This window comes from Lineus longissimus, chromosome 3 (genome assembly GCF_910592395.1).
Source record: "Lineus longissimus chromosome 3, tnLinLong1.2, whole genome shotgun sequence".
Lineage (NCBI taxonomy): Eukaryota > Metazoa > Nemertea > Pilidiophora > Heteronemertea > Lineidae > Lineus > Lineus longissimus.
Window position 1 is genome coordinate 8,855,904 of NC_088310.1, and position 17,359 is coordinate 8,873,262.

The 17,359-nt window shown below is 40.8% G+C and overlaps 1 protein-coding gene across 1 annotated transcript; it reads right to left on the reverse strand.

The window, feature by feature from the left end:
* Positions 1-268: 268 nt before the first annotated feature.
* On the reverse strand, positions 269-10,746 carry LOC135485672 (interferon-induced very large GTPase 1-like). The gene has a single exon (XM_064768019.1). It carries the CDS (start codon positions 10,659-10,661, stop codon positions 4,731-4,733), a length of 5,931 nt encoding a protein of 1,976 aa, XP_064624089.1. The 5' UTR covers positions 10,662-10,746; the 3' UTR covers positions 269-4,730.
* Between the last annotated feature and the right edge of the window lie 6,613 nt (positions 10,747-17,359).

The following is a 17,359-nucleotide window of genomic DNA, read 5'->3' on the forward strand; positions in this document are numbered from 1 at the left end:
GACCGCTCCCCTATCCCTGTAGGCCTAAAATAGTAAAATTGTACTGGAAAATGTACGGTGTACGCAAATTACCGCCCAAATTCTTGCCCCCCCCCCCTCGGATGCATACATGCCAAAGGAGAAGTTGAACAAAGCACTCAGGATATGCATTACCCTGAACCCTGGAGAAACTTTAATATTTCTTAGGAAAGGAAAGATAGCAAAATGATATAGTGTAAGAAGTCGTGAATGTCATTATCATGGAATTTATTAGTGAAAGATGGTCGGAGCCAGCATCTTACAGAAAGCCAATGGATAGATGGATTTATCAAAATAATGTGTTAACTTGTTTGAGCCAGTTGAGGGGCACCTGCACAATAAGTCAATATCTGTATTGGCCTATGTGTATCATTCCGTAACTGGCTCAAACATGTTGCCACAGTACGAACGCCTATTTCCACCACAGCAGAAATCGTGAGAAACTCGTTTTTTGTATATAGAAAACACATAAATCCAACAGATATAGGTTGTTGCAATGTCTGGCATTAATTATTGTTATTGGACATCAACAGCCTGTGAAAATCGGAAAATCATGACTACACCCGCTGTGGTGGAAACGGGCCTTCAACTTTGTTCGAACTGTCACATATTGGAGTCGCACATTAGTGCGCATGCCACATCATTGCTAATTGACCTGTTTATGCTCGTACCGCCACATGCCTGTGACACACCCATTACCACTTGGTATGGTGGAAATCTGAGTTAGCAGAGAGAATATCCTTTGATCTGCTTGGAGATTGCACTCAAAAAATAACTCATTTTCACCACTCCGATACGAAGTAGTTCCTATTGCACCGACTGTAAAATAACAAATAAGCTTTAACTATCGAATTCTTAACCATTTTAGTGATTATCTTTTACTACACGTTTTACTAATTTCACTGTTGGTACAATAGGAACTACAATGTACCAGATTAGTTGTTCGTTTTACTAATAAATTTTAAGAGTGTGCCCTGACCCTCCACAGGACTTGTCTTGTAATGGACTGCCCCTTAGGAGGTTTGTATACTGACTCGACATCAAGTCTGAAAACATCCTCTTCAGAATGCAAACTTATTATAGCATCATCTCTGCATCTTCTTCAGAATGCAATCGGATGATAGGATCATCTTTTACACAGGAAACAATAAAAACATAAAACATGTAATTCTATTCTTACAATGAAAACACGATCTTGTCAACCCTTTTAGCTACTAATCACTGATTTCACCCTCTGTAGAACATGGGTAACTTATATACCTGAGGCAAATTCTGTAATCTTGGCGAAAAGTTCCTACAGCATCTCGTGAAAAGTCATTCTGTTTTCGCCTTATTGCGAGATGGCACTGCAGTCGATCTTGAAACGATGTACATGTACCTTTAAATTTAGGAATATGGCTATTTTGTTGAAAACCTCTGGTAGCTAAATGTGTAATTCCTCCTACAATAAAATCTCGTAAAGTTATTACTCTCTTGCTATAGAAGTTGAAATATCGTCAACCTTCCACTAGCTTATCACTACTCCTTAATACACTTTTTGAAACCATTCGGCCAAAATCGCCTCTAGGCTTAAAGTATAAGGAGATGCTATGTAGTATTGATTCGCCTTGGGTTTTTTTCAGTTAAAACTACTTGTGCTGTACATATAATCACGTCTCTCCTAAAACGAAACAGTAATCTTAATAAGCTTTCTTGTAGTACAAAATTGTGATAACATCCCTTTTTCTTGTAATGAAAACTTCCTTGTAATTAAACTGATTACAATTTGTGAACATAAATTTGTGATAACATAACCCACGTCTTGAAATAAAAAAATGGAAGCGGAATATATACCATGCTTGCAATGAAATTAATAACAAACTATTCATACTTTTCTAATATCAACTTGTGATAACATCCTCCCCTTTCTTATAATGGAAATGACATCATCCCTTTCATGCCAAAGCATGTGAAAAGTCACTCTTCTAGCCTTTCCAAACCTGGCGAACTGATAAATCAGTCACGGATTTAAAAAGGATGTGGCAAGTGCCTCTAATGCACACTCTTTTCGTTGGCGAGCAAATTTTCAGAGCGCCTCTCCCCAAGAAATGAAAAACTATTTCTGCTGTAACTACAGCTCTCAGATGCCCAGAAAATACATTTCGCACCATTTATTCAGTGGACAGAGATATTGACACCGTCTCACCTTCTGATTTGAACAAAATATTTACAGTAACCCGGAAAATCAATTTAGCATCTTTGACCTGTTCTGCAAAAATTGGTACAAAGGTTGACAGTATTCCAAAATATGGTATCTTTCCTCCAATGGAAATGGGAATTCTTGCAACAGAATATGATAAAATATAACATGTATATATCTCTCTTACAAACAATCAACAAATCAAAAAAAGAATGATTTGTAGTATAAGTGTAATCATCCATTTCTTCCAAAACAATAATAATGCTAATTCCTTTCAAGCCTCACTTTAAAATGAAGGCTGCTAATCACTTACAATAGAAACCAGATAATTGTGCGATGCCTTTTTGTAGAGTGGAACTGTATTAAGGCATTGCCCTTTTCTTTCAATTGAAAATGATAAGACATTCCTTTGAAAATAGTTCAGTTTGAGATCTATAGTGGTCTCACCATACCAGTTGAAGGGTAATTTCCATTCAAAGTATACTTCTTCTTGAATAGTGAATAAGAGGTGTAAAAAAGTTTCAGTCTTTGAGGCTCTATTTAACCCATCGTAGTGAAAAAACTGATTTGCAAGTTAAAAGCCAGCCATCAAAAATCACCCCTCTAACTTCAAACCCCCAAACCCAGAAATTATCATGCATAACGTTCAAGGAAAATTTCACAGTCTAGGATAGGTCTATTTGGCTGTGAAAATTTTCTCCTAGGGTACGTCTCGAGAATATCATGACCATCATGGAGCTTCAAGGGTTAAAATTCACACAGTTCTGTTGACTCAACTGCCAGTTTTTGCCCCTATTTATTATCATTGTTGCGCTTCTCCAAAAATCTGGAAAAAATATTTTCCCGCTTTTAATTGGAAATCTCAAATGTAGCTTATTCGCGAAATCTTCAAAATAAAACGCCTGTAAAAATTGAGCACTTTACAGTAACAGGAAATGAGTTAGTGATCAATTCATCAATGTTTAAAATCCTTGGTGGGCATATGGTGCCTTACAACATGTACACTGAAAACTAATAATGATATAATACTATACATAAAAATTATACATAATGGATTGTTATATACGTTGCATACATGTAGTCCCTGCATGCACTTCTTTCATTGCCTTGAACTGAAAATAATATCATCCCTTTTTTATTCACTTGTAATAGAAACTATCAATGATCAAGTGATATCATTATTCCTTTCAATGGCATCTGGCTATCAACACACCATCTCACACGGTAAAAGCTAAATCTTAGATTGGATATACAGTGCCAGTGGACAGTAAATCTCACTTTACAATGGAACTGTATTAAGGCATCGCCCTTTTCTTTCAATTGAAAATGATAAGATATTCCTTTGAAAATAGTTCAGTTTGAGATCTATAGTGGTCTCACCATACCAGTTGAAGGGTAATTTCCGTTCAAAGTATGCTTCTTCTTGAATTGTGAATAAGAGGTGTGAAAAAGTTTCAGTCTTTGAGGCTCTATTTAACCCGTCGTAGTGAAAAAACTGATTTGCGAGTTAAAAGCCGGCCGTCAAAAATCAACCCTCTAACTTCAAACCCCCAAACCCAGAAATTATCATGCATAATGTTCAAAGAAAATTTCACAGGCTAGGATAGGTCTATTTGGCTGTGAAACTTTCCTCCTAGGGTACGTCTCGAGAAAAGTTATGAGCATGTAGATGGTAAAATTTTTATGGGAAAACGCCTTTTAAAAACTTTATTAAAAGTGCGTGACCATCATGGAGCTTCAAGGGTTAAAATTCACACAGTTCTGTTACTCAACTGCCAGTTTTTGCCCCTATTTATTATCATTGTTGCGCTTCTCAAAAAAAATCTGGAAAAAATATTTTCCCGCTTTTAATTGGAAATCTCAAATGTAGCTTATTCACGAAATCTTCAAAATAAAACGCCTGTAAAAATTGAGCACTTTACAGTAACAGGAAATGAGTTAGTGATCAATTCATCAATGTTTAAAATCCTTGGTGGGCATATGGTGCCTTACAACATGTACACTGAAAACTAATAATGATATAATACTATACATAAAAAGTATACATAGTGGATTATTATATACGTTGCATACATGTAGTCCCTGCATGCACTTCTTTCATTGCCTTGAACTGAAAATAATATCATCCCTTTTTTATTCACTTGTAATAGAAACTATCAATGATCAAGTGATATCATTATTCCTTTCAATGGCATCTGGCTATCAACACACCATCCCACACGGTAAAAGCTAAATCTTAGATTGGATATACAGTGGACAGTAAATCTCACATAATATACAGCTAAATCGTACAATGTATCCAGTACTTGCATCCCTCTATTTGCCTATGACAGAGGCATCCCTGTGACTCTAACTACTAACTATATATATTGTGGTCGGGGGGGGGGGGGGGGTCTATGGTTGTCATAACATGGTTTCAACCCCAAACCTGGTTCTTCTGTCATTGTACATGTGGTACGCCCAGCTACCAGCTACACACCAACACACTGGCCTGACTGATGGTCAGAAATATGCGGGGGGGGGGGATATTGCATTAAAACGACACCCTCAGGCTTTCAATTGCCTTGTCTTTGGTAATAGACTCCCATGATTTAGGGATGTTAGGAAGCTTGGCTTTATAAAGATCTTTGAGCTGATATTTGTACGTCTTCAAGAACCACATCCAGTACTTTGCATTTTCGTTAGTGGAGCTAGGAGCTATGTCCCAGTCAGGCAGGACACTTTTGTAATCCACCCAAGTATGATATTCACCACGCCCTGTATCAGTACAAGTACACCTATTCTGTTTACGACACTCGTAATGTGCATCTCTACAGCTAAACAATACGTCTTTCCATTGGACGGAATAATGACATGATTCTGTGCTCAGTTGGTCTTTGTACATTCTCTGCTGATTATGGTCGACACAGCAATCCGAGTCCCAGCGATCTCCTCCTATCGCCCCTGGGCGATGTTGGATGCATTGGTGACTCACTTTTTTGTCCCTTCCATTCCAGTGATCTGGATCCATCCACTGACAAGGTTCATTACAGAAAGGACACTGTGCCCCGCATCCCCATAACCTGTCGAGAACCTTTTGGTAAGGCGTCATTCCTTTCCATTTTATAGCATCTGTTTGGGCCTGGAAACTCTCTAGTATGTGATGCTCTAACAAGGTCAAGCGGTCTTGATCAAGAAGAAGATTCTGGAAGTTGGACAGGTCGCTGACACCCTGCTGGGTGACAGTTATCATCTGTAGCTCTCGAACAGGCAGGACAGATTCAACCCCGTCACAAAAGTACTTCAACCACTGTTGCATATTTCCAGCCTCCTCATCTTGTAGACGATTGGAAGCGTACCTTATACCCTCCTTCACCCCTTTAATGATTTGCTTTAGCTGCACCTCGGCCATTTCTGCATACTTGGTTTGCACTCCATTCTGGCGGAGAAAGAATTTACGATTGATGTGAGTTGTGAGCCATTTGAGTGCGTGGACCTTGGAGTCCTGTATGTAGGACTTGAAGTTGTCAAAGTTTCCCGTGTTGGCTAGTTCCTCTAGGATAGCTATGATCAAGTGGTACTTTTTAACAAAGTGTGTGCAAGTATCATCGATTACTGCAAAGGGCATGCTCTCTTCTATCTTTGTTTTTATGAGCTCTTTTAGTCGATCAAAGAAGAGATCTGCTGCTATCCTCTCATTTGTACAGTTTTTGACCTTGTTCCAAAACATATTGAATGCGGTTTCGTTGAACTCTTGCAACTTTGTCGCTTGACTGTGTCTCTTAATGTAATCCCCACTCAGCTTCGTGAAAACAGCAACGGCATGGCGACATACATGTACTGCTAGTTTCACAATGAATGTAGATGTCAATGTAAATTCATCACGTTCGGCGTTCATTCTGGTGTGTTTTTTGACTTCATCCGTTACCATTTTGATTACAACGGTTGCGAAACTTTGTTGAAAACCTGTGTCTTTTGACAGTAGGTTGTTCAAGTACACATCGATCTTTCCAAATGCTTTCTGAACAATGACCAGGATATGATGCTTGCATGTATCCCATCTTCCACCATCACCGAAAATTGTCGATGTCACCCTTGATGTGATAGTCCTTTTTTCAGATATGTCATTAGAAGCTAGTTGTGTGACGCTAAAGCTTCCGGACAGTTTATTTGTCCCCAATGATTTATCCAAGCGATGTTTTTTTAGTTCTATCCTTAGTGCTGGTGAATATGCCCTCAGTCGGTCCCAAAGTATTGACTCTACTATAACAGAAATGGGTATTTCTGAGGGTGGAATGGGTGGTGCAAGTTCTGAAATCCATCGAGTCCACATTTCATTAAATTTCGGGCGCAATTCCCCCTCATCGTACGATTTCCCCTTCATATCGTCCGCCAACTGTGATGCCTTTACCACAATGATCTGGCTGAGTTGGTCCTGCTTGGTGCGGTTGTTTAGTTCAAACACCAAAATGCCTTTCTTCTGGCAAATGGCAGTCTTTGTCTCTCGCACTATCTGATCAGCGAAGGTCTGCAGAGAACCGGCCTTCTCCGCTTTCCACTGAATTATTATTTCTTGCAGAGGATTTTTCTGAAAGAATTCTTCAAGTTCCCTCTGTTGTTCTGCAGTGTGGTCTTCAACCAAGGTTTCAAGTTCGTTGAGCAAATCGGCTGTTGTAGTTTCAAGTGCTTCTTCTGTTTCACACCGTTTAAGTTTGATTGATGCGGTTTCTGAATACCACTTCATGACACTCTGTTCGATAACCCATGCAACTTCTTGGTACTTGTCCTCAAGCCCACTGTATGCCTTGACTGCCAAGCTGTTCCTAAAACTGAAAACAAAATCATCAGCAAGAATTCCTTTCCAGATATCTTGAATTCGTTTCTTCAGGTTTGACACGGAAAGGAAATTGCTCTCTTTCTGTTTTGATACCTCATATAAGAGATATTCCTTTACACTCTGGACACTCTCACTGTATCCTGGATTTGTTGGAGCCATGGGTGGGTCCCCTTGCCAGAGATCAGAAAAATACCACACCGATTTGTTGACATCAATGTCAATTACTTGGCTAAATGACTGTATACCCTTCAACCTCTCAAGATCAGCAGCTTCTTTCGCCATCTTATCAAGATTATCTAACAGACTTTGTCGACCATGTACCATTTTCTGTTTAGCGTTTGCAGCGGAAACATTCTGATGAATGAACACGCATGTCTGTTGGAGTTTGATATCTACATTGACAACTTTCATGCGCAGAAATGCATGCACAGCAATCTGGAGGACATCTTTCATTTCTGCCATATTTTCCCCCTTGATGTTCAAAAACACGGCATCCCCTAGCCCAATCGCGAGGGTAGCCAGTTCATTGTCATGCTCGTGTTTATCGTGACAGAGTTCAGGGGCCCGAAGACCCTCCGTGTCCACAACCATGATGTAGTCAAAAGGTAAACCTGTCTCCGATCTGTCTACTTCGACAAGCTGAACGTACACACCTCTTGTACATCTACCCGCACTCACTGCAAATCTGAGACCAAACATGGTGTTCAACAATGTTGATTTGCCTGAACTCTGGATTCCAAGGACCGACAGGACAAAAACTCGCTTCTCTCCTGTTAGAGAGGCAAGATTTGTTAATATTGCCTGAACCCATGTCAGAGGGACGTTTGCAGCATCTCCGTCCATAAACTCTATTGGGTGGCCAAGAAGAATCAGTTTAGCAGCTATCATCGGGAGCTGATCTATCACCCTCTGGGTATTTGGAGCCAAGGGGACATTGCTATCTTTGCTGGCCTCATAAAGCTGACCTACTTCTCGGAGGAGGTGTTCAAGCCCACAGGACGCCTCAGCCAAACTGATCTCGGCACTTCGTACTCTTTCTTCCAATTCCTTGACAGACTTCGGGTCATTTACTGTCTTTCCTTTCGCAGCCTTCAGTTCAGCCCAAAGTTTGTTGTATTGTTTTCTAAGACCCGGCAAATCATCCCGTGATTTTTTGTCAAAGTACAACTTCAGCCACTGAAGAACCATTTGGACTAGATCTGCGTTTTCAATGGTTTGACAAAGTATATCTATGAATGCTTTAAGTAATGGGGTAAGCGTTCGACACCGATCGAGCTGCTCTGCTCTCAATCGTGCCATCTTGTGTCCCAGCTGTTCTTCCTCAGTGGCAGAAGGGGTCTTGCGGTCCTTTCCCGTTGTTCGGTGTTGCTTCTTCAGCAATTTGCTCCACTGGGGCCAAATGTCTTTCTGTATTGGGAGAAGCTTTGACTTTACGTCAGTGAGTGACATATTGCTTGTATGTACCAGGATACTCGTGGCAAATTGTTTTCCTTGGTCACAGAAATGATCATTTTCGTCAATGTCTATCAATAACGCTTCTGATTGGACGACAATGTTCTCCATTGTGATGTGATCGCTTGCCTTTGAAATCGCTGACAGCTTTTGGTGAATTTCATGTCTTATCTCGGGTAGTGTCTTTTGTTTCCCAGCCTTGAAGCAAAACACAGTTGTAAGTGATGCCATGTTGCTTTCACCGATGGCATCTATGAATGCTCTCAGTTGTTGTCGCACTGTTTGCATGTTTGGTGCACTGGAACAGCTTGTAAGGAGAAGAATAGCTTTAACTTTGCTTTGGAACATTGTGTGCAATGCCGCAATCGTGTCGGACTTACCAAGGGAATCCATGTCGACAACCACAGTCACAACTGCGGATATTGAACTTATCAGGGATAGTTGTCTTTTGAAGCTGAAGGCATTCCCCCGCAGGTTAAGAAACATTGTTACACTATCCAATATGTCACTCTCTTTCCGACTAGGAAGATACCATGCGGCCTCAATTAGGCCACAAGATATTGTTCTCGCAGAAGTTCCTAAACTACACGATTCTTTACTGAAAAAGGTGTGATGACTTTGTCCATTGAGTACTTCATTCAGTAGCTGTGACTTTGAAAGTGACGATTCCCCAATTCTGACGAAGGAAACAACCTTCATTGGACACTCAACCAATGCAGACTCGGCCGTGCTCTCATTTGCACACTCAACAACAATACTCCTCAGGGACCACAGGCAGAGAGTCAGGTTTGTTCCATGCGACGAAGTGGGCATGACAAATGGAACAGCAAGACGACACATGTTCATTTTTTCAAGTATGACCTGACACAACATCAAATCGCAGCAGCTAAATGTAGCTAAGAAAATATCTAGTGGATTGGGAATGTTCTCACTTGTTGACCCATCATCAAAGCCTGCCATGATGCTATTCAGAAAGTCATCATCGACATGTCCGCTACTGGTATCACCTGTGAGCTGCCTTTCCCAAGCAGTATTTCTCCCCCGATAATCGATCATAATAAACCGCCTTAATATAGCCAAAGGGATGTCAACCAGATCAAATTTGTCCTGTTGCAGTTTATTGCCTTTATTGATGGCAATTACATGATTTAGTTTGATCTTGCGTGGATAAAAGTCCAGCAAACCCAGCTGTTCAAGCAGTGCTCGTTGGCGGGCTTGTGGCGGTTCTCTTTTCTCTTTCTCGGAAACATTCAGAAATTTACTGCCAAGCTGAGCAGTCTTTGCTGTGGGTATAAGGTTTGAATGGATATGCTCAATGTCCTCGATGATGATTGGTTCTGGTTTCTTATTGATCGCATCTCTGTCGCCATTCATGAGCTTTTCAAGGATGACGGTGAGGCCAGGCCAGTCTTCTGTTGGAAGGAACCGATTGCGTGCTTCATTGATTTCTTGGCTTATTTCACACTGAAAGTCTTCCAAGGCAACACTAACTCTCATGAGACGGTCAGTTGATGATCCCTTGTCACCAAATGGTGGCTCGAGTGCAAGTTGAACTAGGTATGCCTCAAGCTGCATTTTGCCATCAGAAGCATAACGGCAGAAAGCTTGGAAAGCCACTTCAAGACCAGTACAAAAATTACTCAATTGTTCTTGCGTCAAAGTGCTTCTGAAATGCATTTGACTTTTGTCATAGCCTAGGCCTTGGGTCATTGTGATCAGAAAAGCATGCTGGTGGTTATCTTTGCATGCCTTCAGAGTTTCACGGAGTTTGAACACCAGGGTGGCTAGGTCCCCAGTAGCCTCTCTTGGATTTGTCAAAATCTTGGGCAAGATAGCATCTCTGGCTTCTTTCAGCAGATCGAACGTATTCACTAAGTTAGGCCTAATCTCTTGGGGTGTAGCTTCAGCTCCACCTGACAGGACGGTGCTGCTCTCTAAATCTACACCTTTCATTGTATCCCATGCTTCCCTAATAATCTCTGCAAGTTTGGATGAATCATGGAAATCGTTCCGATTCTCGTTGATAAGTTTCCATATACCTATATATTTTCTATCAAGCACTGACCAGGACTCTTCAAGAAGGTGCAAGCCCATCGACCAAATCAGGACTGTATTGACTGGTTGTAGTCCTCCCGAACAAGTCAAATCGAGGCTTACTTTTGAAACCTCTGCCTTGGGATAACTACCAGATAGCATACTACTACAACAAGCAATTTCTTCCCCGCATAAAGGAGAACCCTTCCCACGGAACAGCCCTATGTAACTCCCGCGCACATAGGAGTCATGAATATCTCTGACCATTTCTTCAAAAGATACAGAGTGCGAAAGGTTACTACAGTATGAAGCATTCCACTGGTATATACCACCAAAATGCAGATCTCCACAAGTTACATGGGAACCATAGTTTTCAAGGAATGTTCTACACATACCATCTACCAAGTGCTGGTTTCCACCGGAACTTATCAGTCTGTCGATTTTCTTCAGGTCGTCAACTGCATCAGAAGAGAGGCGGAGATTCCTGTTGTCAAGTTCAGCAGTTGCCATCGGGAAAATCATATACATGTGTCTCGAGAAAAAAACGTCACCTTGAGTTTCTTCCGTTCGTTTTGCACCTGAATTGTTTTCGACTGTGGCGGTTCTTTTATACATCCGCTGATGGTGAATGGTCAGAGCTCTCTCGTAACCTAATGTTTGTAGCATTGTACTAAAATCCCGATATTCTTCTTCGGAATTGTGTTCAACGACAAAACATTTCTGATCGAGTACTGACGATGTCATTTTGACCGTGGTCGGTGCCTCCAGCACTCTCCCACATAACCTGGCTGTTTCAGTCGACAGGACACCCCGAAGGACAAGTTGATCACTTGCTGTCTGAACAATGTCTGTTGGAACTGTTCGTTTCTCATTTCGATCAGTAATTTGCTTGCTTAAGTTTTCTATGTCATGGCGCAAACAACTCAGCACAATGTCCACACTTACTTTGTCACAATTCCTGATCCATTTGTCTGATGGTACAGCCAATATTTGCCTGATATCTTCAGCCTTTGTTTTGAGGATTCCTGGCTTGCCCCCCGTACTGTTGATAAGTGCACTCAGCTCCTCGATCCGCTCCTTCCACTCCTTCACTTTCACCTGCTGCTCTTCACAATTTGACTGTACTGTTGATGCCATTGTCAGTTAACTGAATTGATCACTGAAATATATAAAATATATAATACATGTAAATTATAATTTGTGAATGGCAAGCTCTAGTAAACTCACTGTTTGACATGAGGGAGCCCCCCCCCGCAACCCCCGTCCTTCTGACATGTTCTAGACAGTGCATTTGGGGGGATGCCCCCCCCCCATTGGACTCTCAATAAGTCCTTCTTAGGCGATGGAGTGGAACCCCCAAACCATCTCGAGTCCTCCTGACACCTTAAGTGGTGCGATAATCTCAACAATCATTACCCTTCCTATTCATGCTGTTGCTAATCCCAACTAAAACGCTTCCTATTCATCATGCTATTGATAACCTCAACCATGACACTTCCTTCTCATAGTCATACATGCTAGAGCTTTCTCTAACCATGACCTTTGATTTTGATGCTATTGCTAACCCCAACAATTACCCAACCTTTTCATGCAATAGCTAACCCCAACAGTGACCCTTCCTTCTCATATGCCGTAGCTAACAAAACCATGACCTTTGATTTTGATGCTGGTGCTAACTCCAACCATTAACCATCCTTTTCATCGAAAATAAGTGAGGTTGGGATACTTTTTGGAGGTAGACACCCTGTAATACAGAATGAAACGGAACATTCGCCAATACCAAACAATCACAATTGCAGAACAAATATAATGATTTGGTAAGTGCACTGAGGGTAGTTTACAGATAAATTGTCAAATGCAGAAGGTTATCCACTCGCTGGTCAATGTTGTTTTCATCTTCGTGAGGAGAGAAAGTGTTAATAAAAATAATCATCTGCTTCAAAAGACTAGCTGCCCAGCAAGTGTGGCAATGAACAAGTTATTGTTTGTTTGTTTTTTACCGGAACGAATTTGTAAAAAGCATGAAATATTGTTAATAAAAGGAATGTAGGTAATAAAGGCACTGGAAAAAAAGGCACTGGAAAAAAGGCACTAGGTAAAAAAGGCACTGGAAAAAAGGCACTAGGTAAAAAAGGCACTAGGAAAAAAGGCACTAGGAAAAAAGGCACTAGGTAAAAAAGGCACTTCAAAAAAGGCACCAGGAAAAAAAGGCACTGGGTAAAAAAGGCACTGGGTAAAAAAGGCACTGGAAAAAAAGGCAATGGAAAAATGACACCAGAAAAAAATGTATGGAAATCTCTGAGAAATCGACTTTGTTTGGTCACGTGAATGTTGCTGGATTTTTCAGTGTTGAACAAAAAAAAATGTTGCGAGATATTTTTGAAAGATGTTGGATGATTTTTTTGAAATTGTTGAACCATAATTTTGAAATTGTTGATATGTATTTTTGAAAAATGTTGCATGAATTTTTGAAGTGTTGGATCATAATTTGAAATTGGTGAGATGTATTTTTGAAATTGTTGAACCATGATTTTGAAATTGTTGAGATGTAATTTAAAAAAATGTTGCACGAATTTTTTTGATTGTTGAACAATACTTTTGAAATTGTTGCCACGTATATTGAAAATGATGACTTGACTTATAAATTGTTGAAGTATATTTTTCAATGTTGAGATAAATTTGACAGAGTTGCAAAATATTTTTGCGTGTTGAATTAATTCCGCTTTGGCTTGCCATAGGAAATACGCTGAGCAAAACATGTAAAGAATTGAACGGCACGAGGATACCGCGTGTGTTTCATACATGGCATTCACGTCACTCTTCGCTATCTTCCATGTTTCATGCAAATTTCTCGCATTCCTAATAATGGCACCGCCCCCCCCCCCCCCCCCCCCCATCAAAGCCGGAGACTCCAGAGTCTGGCAAGACTCAACAGACAGTTCTAGTTGAATGTATACGATAGCAAGTTATTCAAATGCATGGTTGTATTGACAACAACTGTGTACGTGTCACAGGTCAGCGGAGTGATTTCGAGGAAACTAGGACAGTGCCATTGCGGAATTTCACTGGACGTTTTTTCATACATTTTGGGGGATTTCCTACCATCGTTCTAAACAATTTGATACTTACTAATGGAATATTACGAAAGTTTATTGAATATTTAGTATCACTATTCTCTTAATTACTGCTTTCGGGGTTTTTCTGCAGATTCCGCTTTCTCGTTGGTCCAGATCGAATACATAGAGAGGTTCAACGTTGGACCACATCGATACAGACCAGACCAGATCACATTCGTGGGCGTTTGCACAGCACACCAATTTCGACCGATCCGGATTGGTCTATCAGTTTTTTATCAGCGGTCAAATAAACACGCCACGGTCCACCAGCTTGGAGAACGAGATGAAAATAAAATGTATGATCAATATGGTATATGTAGTAATTACTTCAAACTCTACAATGAACTAACTTAACAAATTGTGAAAATGCCCTAGCCATAGCAACCACTACACCAACGCCTAACTGACGCATGCATTCTAGTGCAGGGTATACAGAATGTGCATCAAGGAAGTAGGTCATATCCTGGATTTTTAACACTGATTTGCAAAATGAGCACCAACAAAGTACTAACTTTACATCATGTGTGGTATATTTCAGTTTAAGATGACTATTTTTTGTTACGTTAGGACATTATGTACCCATGGATATCATACATCAACTGTCTTGAACTCTAAGCCTCACAGAACATGGCACCCAACATGTGTCTCTCAGCATGTTTGACCCCATCTATCAAGCCACTGTTCATTTGAAGATTTCTGAGAACTTTTTAATTTCAAGTCATCAGACCGCTTGCATCTGAAAGAAGGCATCATTATCTGCCAAAATGTGCATAGATACTGAGCTGATTGGCTGAGACCACGCTAAGACGACAGCTTTTTCTATTGATTGGCGTTTTAGAACCCTGTCCCTCATGGCTATAGCAGAGACCAGTTGAGATATGAAATCAACGTTTTGTATACCATTAGTCAAGATATCAAGAGAGAGGCCTAGTGGATATTTCACCCTCAATGCCCTTTAAGCCTCCCAAAACACGCCAAAAAAGGGCAGCCACACCCTTCAGGATTATTTAGGATTATTAATCTGTCTACTGGAGCTAAATAGGATAATATGTTTGAGGATAAATATTATAAACAGTCAGTGAGTAACATATTCTTTCAATATCAGCAAGATTGTATGGGCCGTGAAAACCGCAAAAAATCTGTACATGTTTTTTGTAAGCGGTCGTCGCTCGCGCAAACTTGTCTTGCATGTTTTTGTGAAAGAGGACGTCGGAGAACGCGGTCGTATATCAAAACAGACGTTGGGTGGCGCTCGCGCAAACTTCCCTCACATGTTTTTGTGAAAGAGGACGTCGGCGAACGCGGTCGTATATCAAAACAGACGTTGGGTGGCGCTCGCGCAAACTTCCCTCACATGTTTTTGTGAAAGAGGACGTCGGCGAACGCGGTCGTATAAAAAAACAGACGTTGGGTGGCGCTCGAGACGGGTCATCCTATTTAGTGTCCAGTGGCGACCAGTGGCGTCCAACGCGAAATAATAGGGTGTATATGGTTAAAAATGTTTTCAAGCTCCTAAAACACTTTCAATAAACAAGATTTAGAAGTTTGGTGGAGTTTGCAAACCTAGTTTTTGAATAATTATCACCAGAAAACGATCTTAGTATGCGTCCAGCAAAAGTACTGGACGCCATGTTTGTTTTAACTGCCGTTCCTTGGGTTTATAGAAAAAGCGGAATCGGGATCTGGCATCAGGTTGGCATACTAAGATCGTTTTCTGGTTTGCTCTGGACGCTAAATAGGATGACCCGTCTCGAGCGCCACCCAACGTCTGTTTTTTTATACGACCGCGTTCGCCGACGTCCTCTTTCACAAAAACATGTGAGGGAAGTTTGCGCAAGCGCCACCCAACGTCTGTTTTGATATACGACCGCGTTCGCCGACGTCCTCTTTCACAAAAACATGCAAGACAAGTTTGCGCGAGCGACGACCGCTTACAAAAACATGTACAGATTTTTTGCGGTTTTCACGGCCCATAAGATTGAAGCAGATGTGGGTAACTGTAAGATCACAGGGGACACTTTTAGTGGCACATAATCATTTGGCTACTCTCTATCAGACAGGTAGTACATTGCAGTACCAATGCACTATCATGGATTGGTACAAAAACGAGGCTGAGTTTTAGCAGATAAGGATATAATATGGCCTAGATTGCAGTCTGAGAGCGAAAAACACATTTCGTGGTGGGCCCCGTAGAAAAAATATTTTCACTAGCAAATTGGAGCACGGTTTCTAAATTTAGAGCAATATTAAAGGGCAATTTCTGATTAACAAAATCAATTGGCCTTCCCTGAGATATCAAGTTTTTATCGGTTTTCTATATAATTAATTTACCATAAAAAACGGAGCAATTTAGAAAAGTCCCTTTCATGCGACCCGAAATTTGAGACACTTGTTCAAACTCTCTCCTCTTGCACACAAATGTCATGAAACATATTGCAAATAAAATTGTTAAAGATCATAAACTTTTATTTTGATGACTTTAAACTTCCTTGTTTGAGGCTGTTTATGATGACCAATGATGATCAACTGATTGCCCTACGACTTCGTATGAACATGCATATGCCATGTATGTGGTGTCGGTTCGGAATCGGATAAAAAATTCTGAATTTTGCTTTCTTGCAAATGAAACATTTTGTAAGATTTGTATCAGCCTGCATGTCATTGTCGCCTGTCAAGTTCAGTAGCACGTTTGATACAATCGTAGTGTATTCCACCACTTGTTGTAAAATTTCTACTGACGGTAAGCTGGAATTTGCATGATCACCACTGAACCACTGAATGTATGATCTAGTATTACAATCGGAGAATTCGTGGTGTCTCCTCCGAGGTTCTGACTGCAAAGGTTGTGACAACAACCTCCAAGATTGTGAACATCCGAGAGGGTTGTTTTCACCAGAGAACACGGAACGAGAAAGGTGCTTGGTTGGAAGAATTGTTTTAATAGATCAGAGAGTGGCTGAAAGCCATAAGATAGAAAAACATGAACTGGCCTAAGGTTCTGCCAGTTAGTTAGGTCAAGCACCTTCCCCTGAACCTGCTGTGAGAGATGGATATGCCGGATATGGACATGATACTGAGTGACTTTTATATTAAGATTTATAATAATGATAGGCCCGAAATGATATTAAAATTGCAGTGCAGATGATTTTGATCTTTACAAGAAGCATGCAGCTGCATGATAAAGGGCCATGAAAAAACCATGGAGTGGGGCAAAATATAAAGAGCGTGGTGTTGCCTCCAATAAATAATAAATTGGAATGACCACTTAAAATTTTGGTCAAAAGACGCCGAGCAACACCCACGCTGATTGACCATCACAGGTCACGTGCCGGGAAGAAGAATTTTAATTGGCACAGGCGTGTATAGCGAAGTGTGCAGCCTTGACCTGAGAGCGGAAAATTTGCATAGTAATTAGCGATCCTGGAAGGCCTGGTAAAATACAATTGTCTCTAGAGGGTATCCACAAATGTATTCTCCCAATACGCGTATTGATAGAAATATGCTATAAATAAAGATTCAGACAACTAGGAAACGTATGGTCAGTCTGCAATCTAGGCCATATTATATCCTTATCTACTAAAACTCAGCCTCGTTGCTAAAACTCAGCCTCGTTTTGGTACCAATGCAAGATAGTGCATTGGTACTGCAATGTACTACCTGTCTGATAGAGAGTAGCCAAATGATTATGTGCCACTAAAAGTGTCCCCTGTGACCATACAGTTACCCACATCTGTTTCAGTCTTG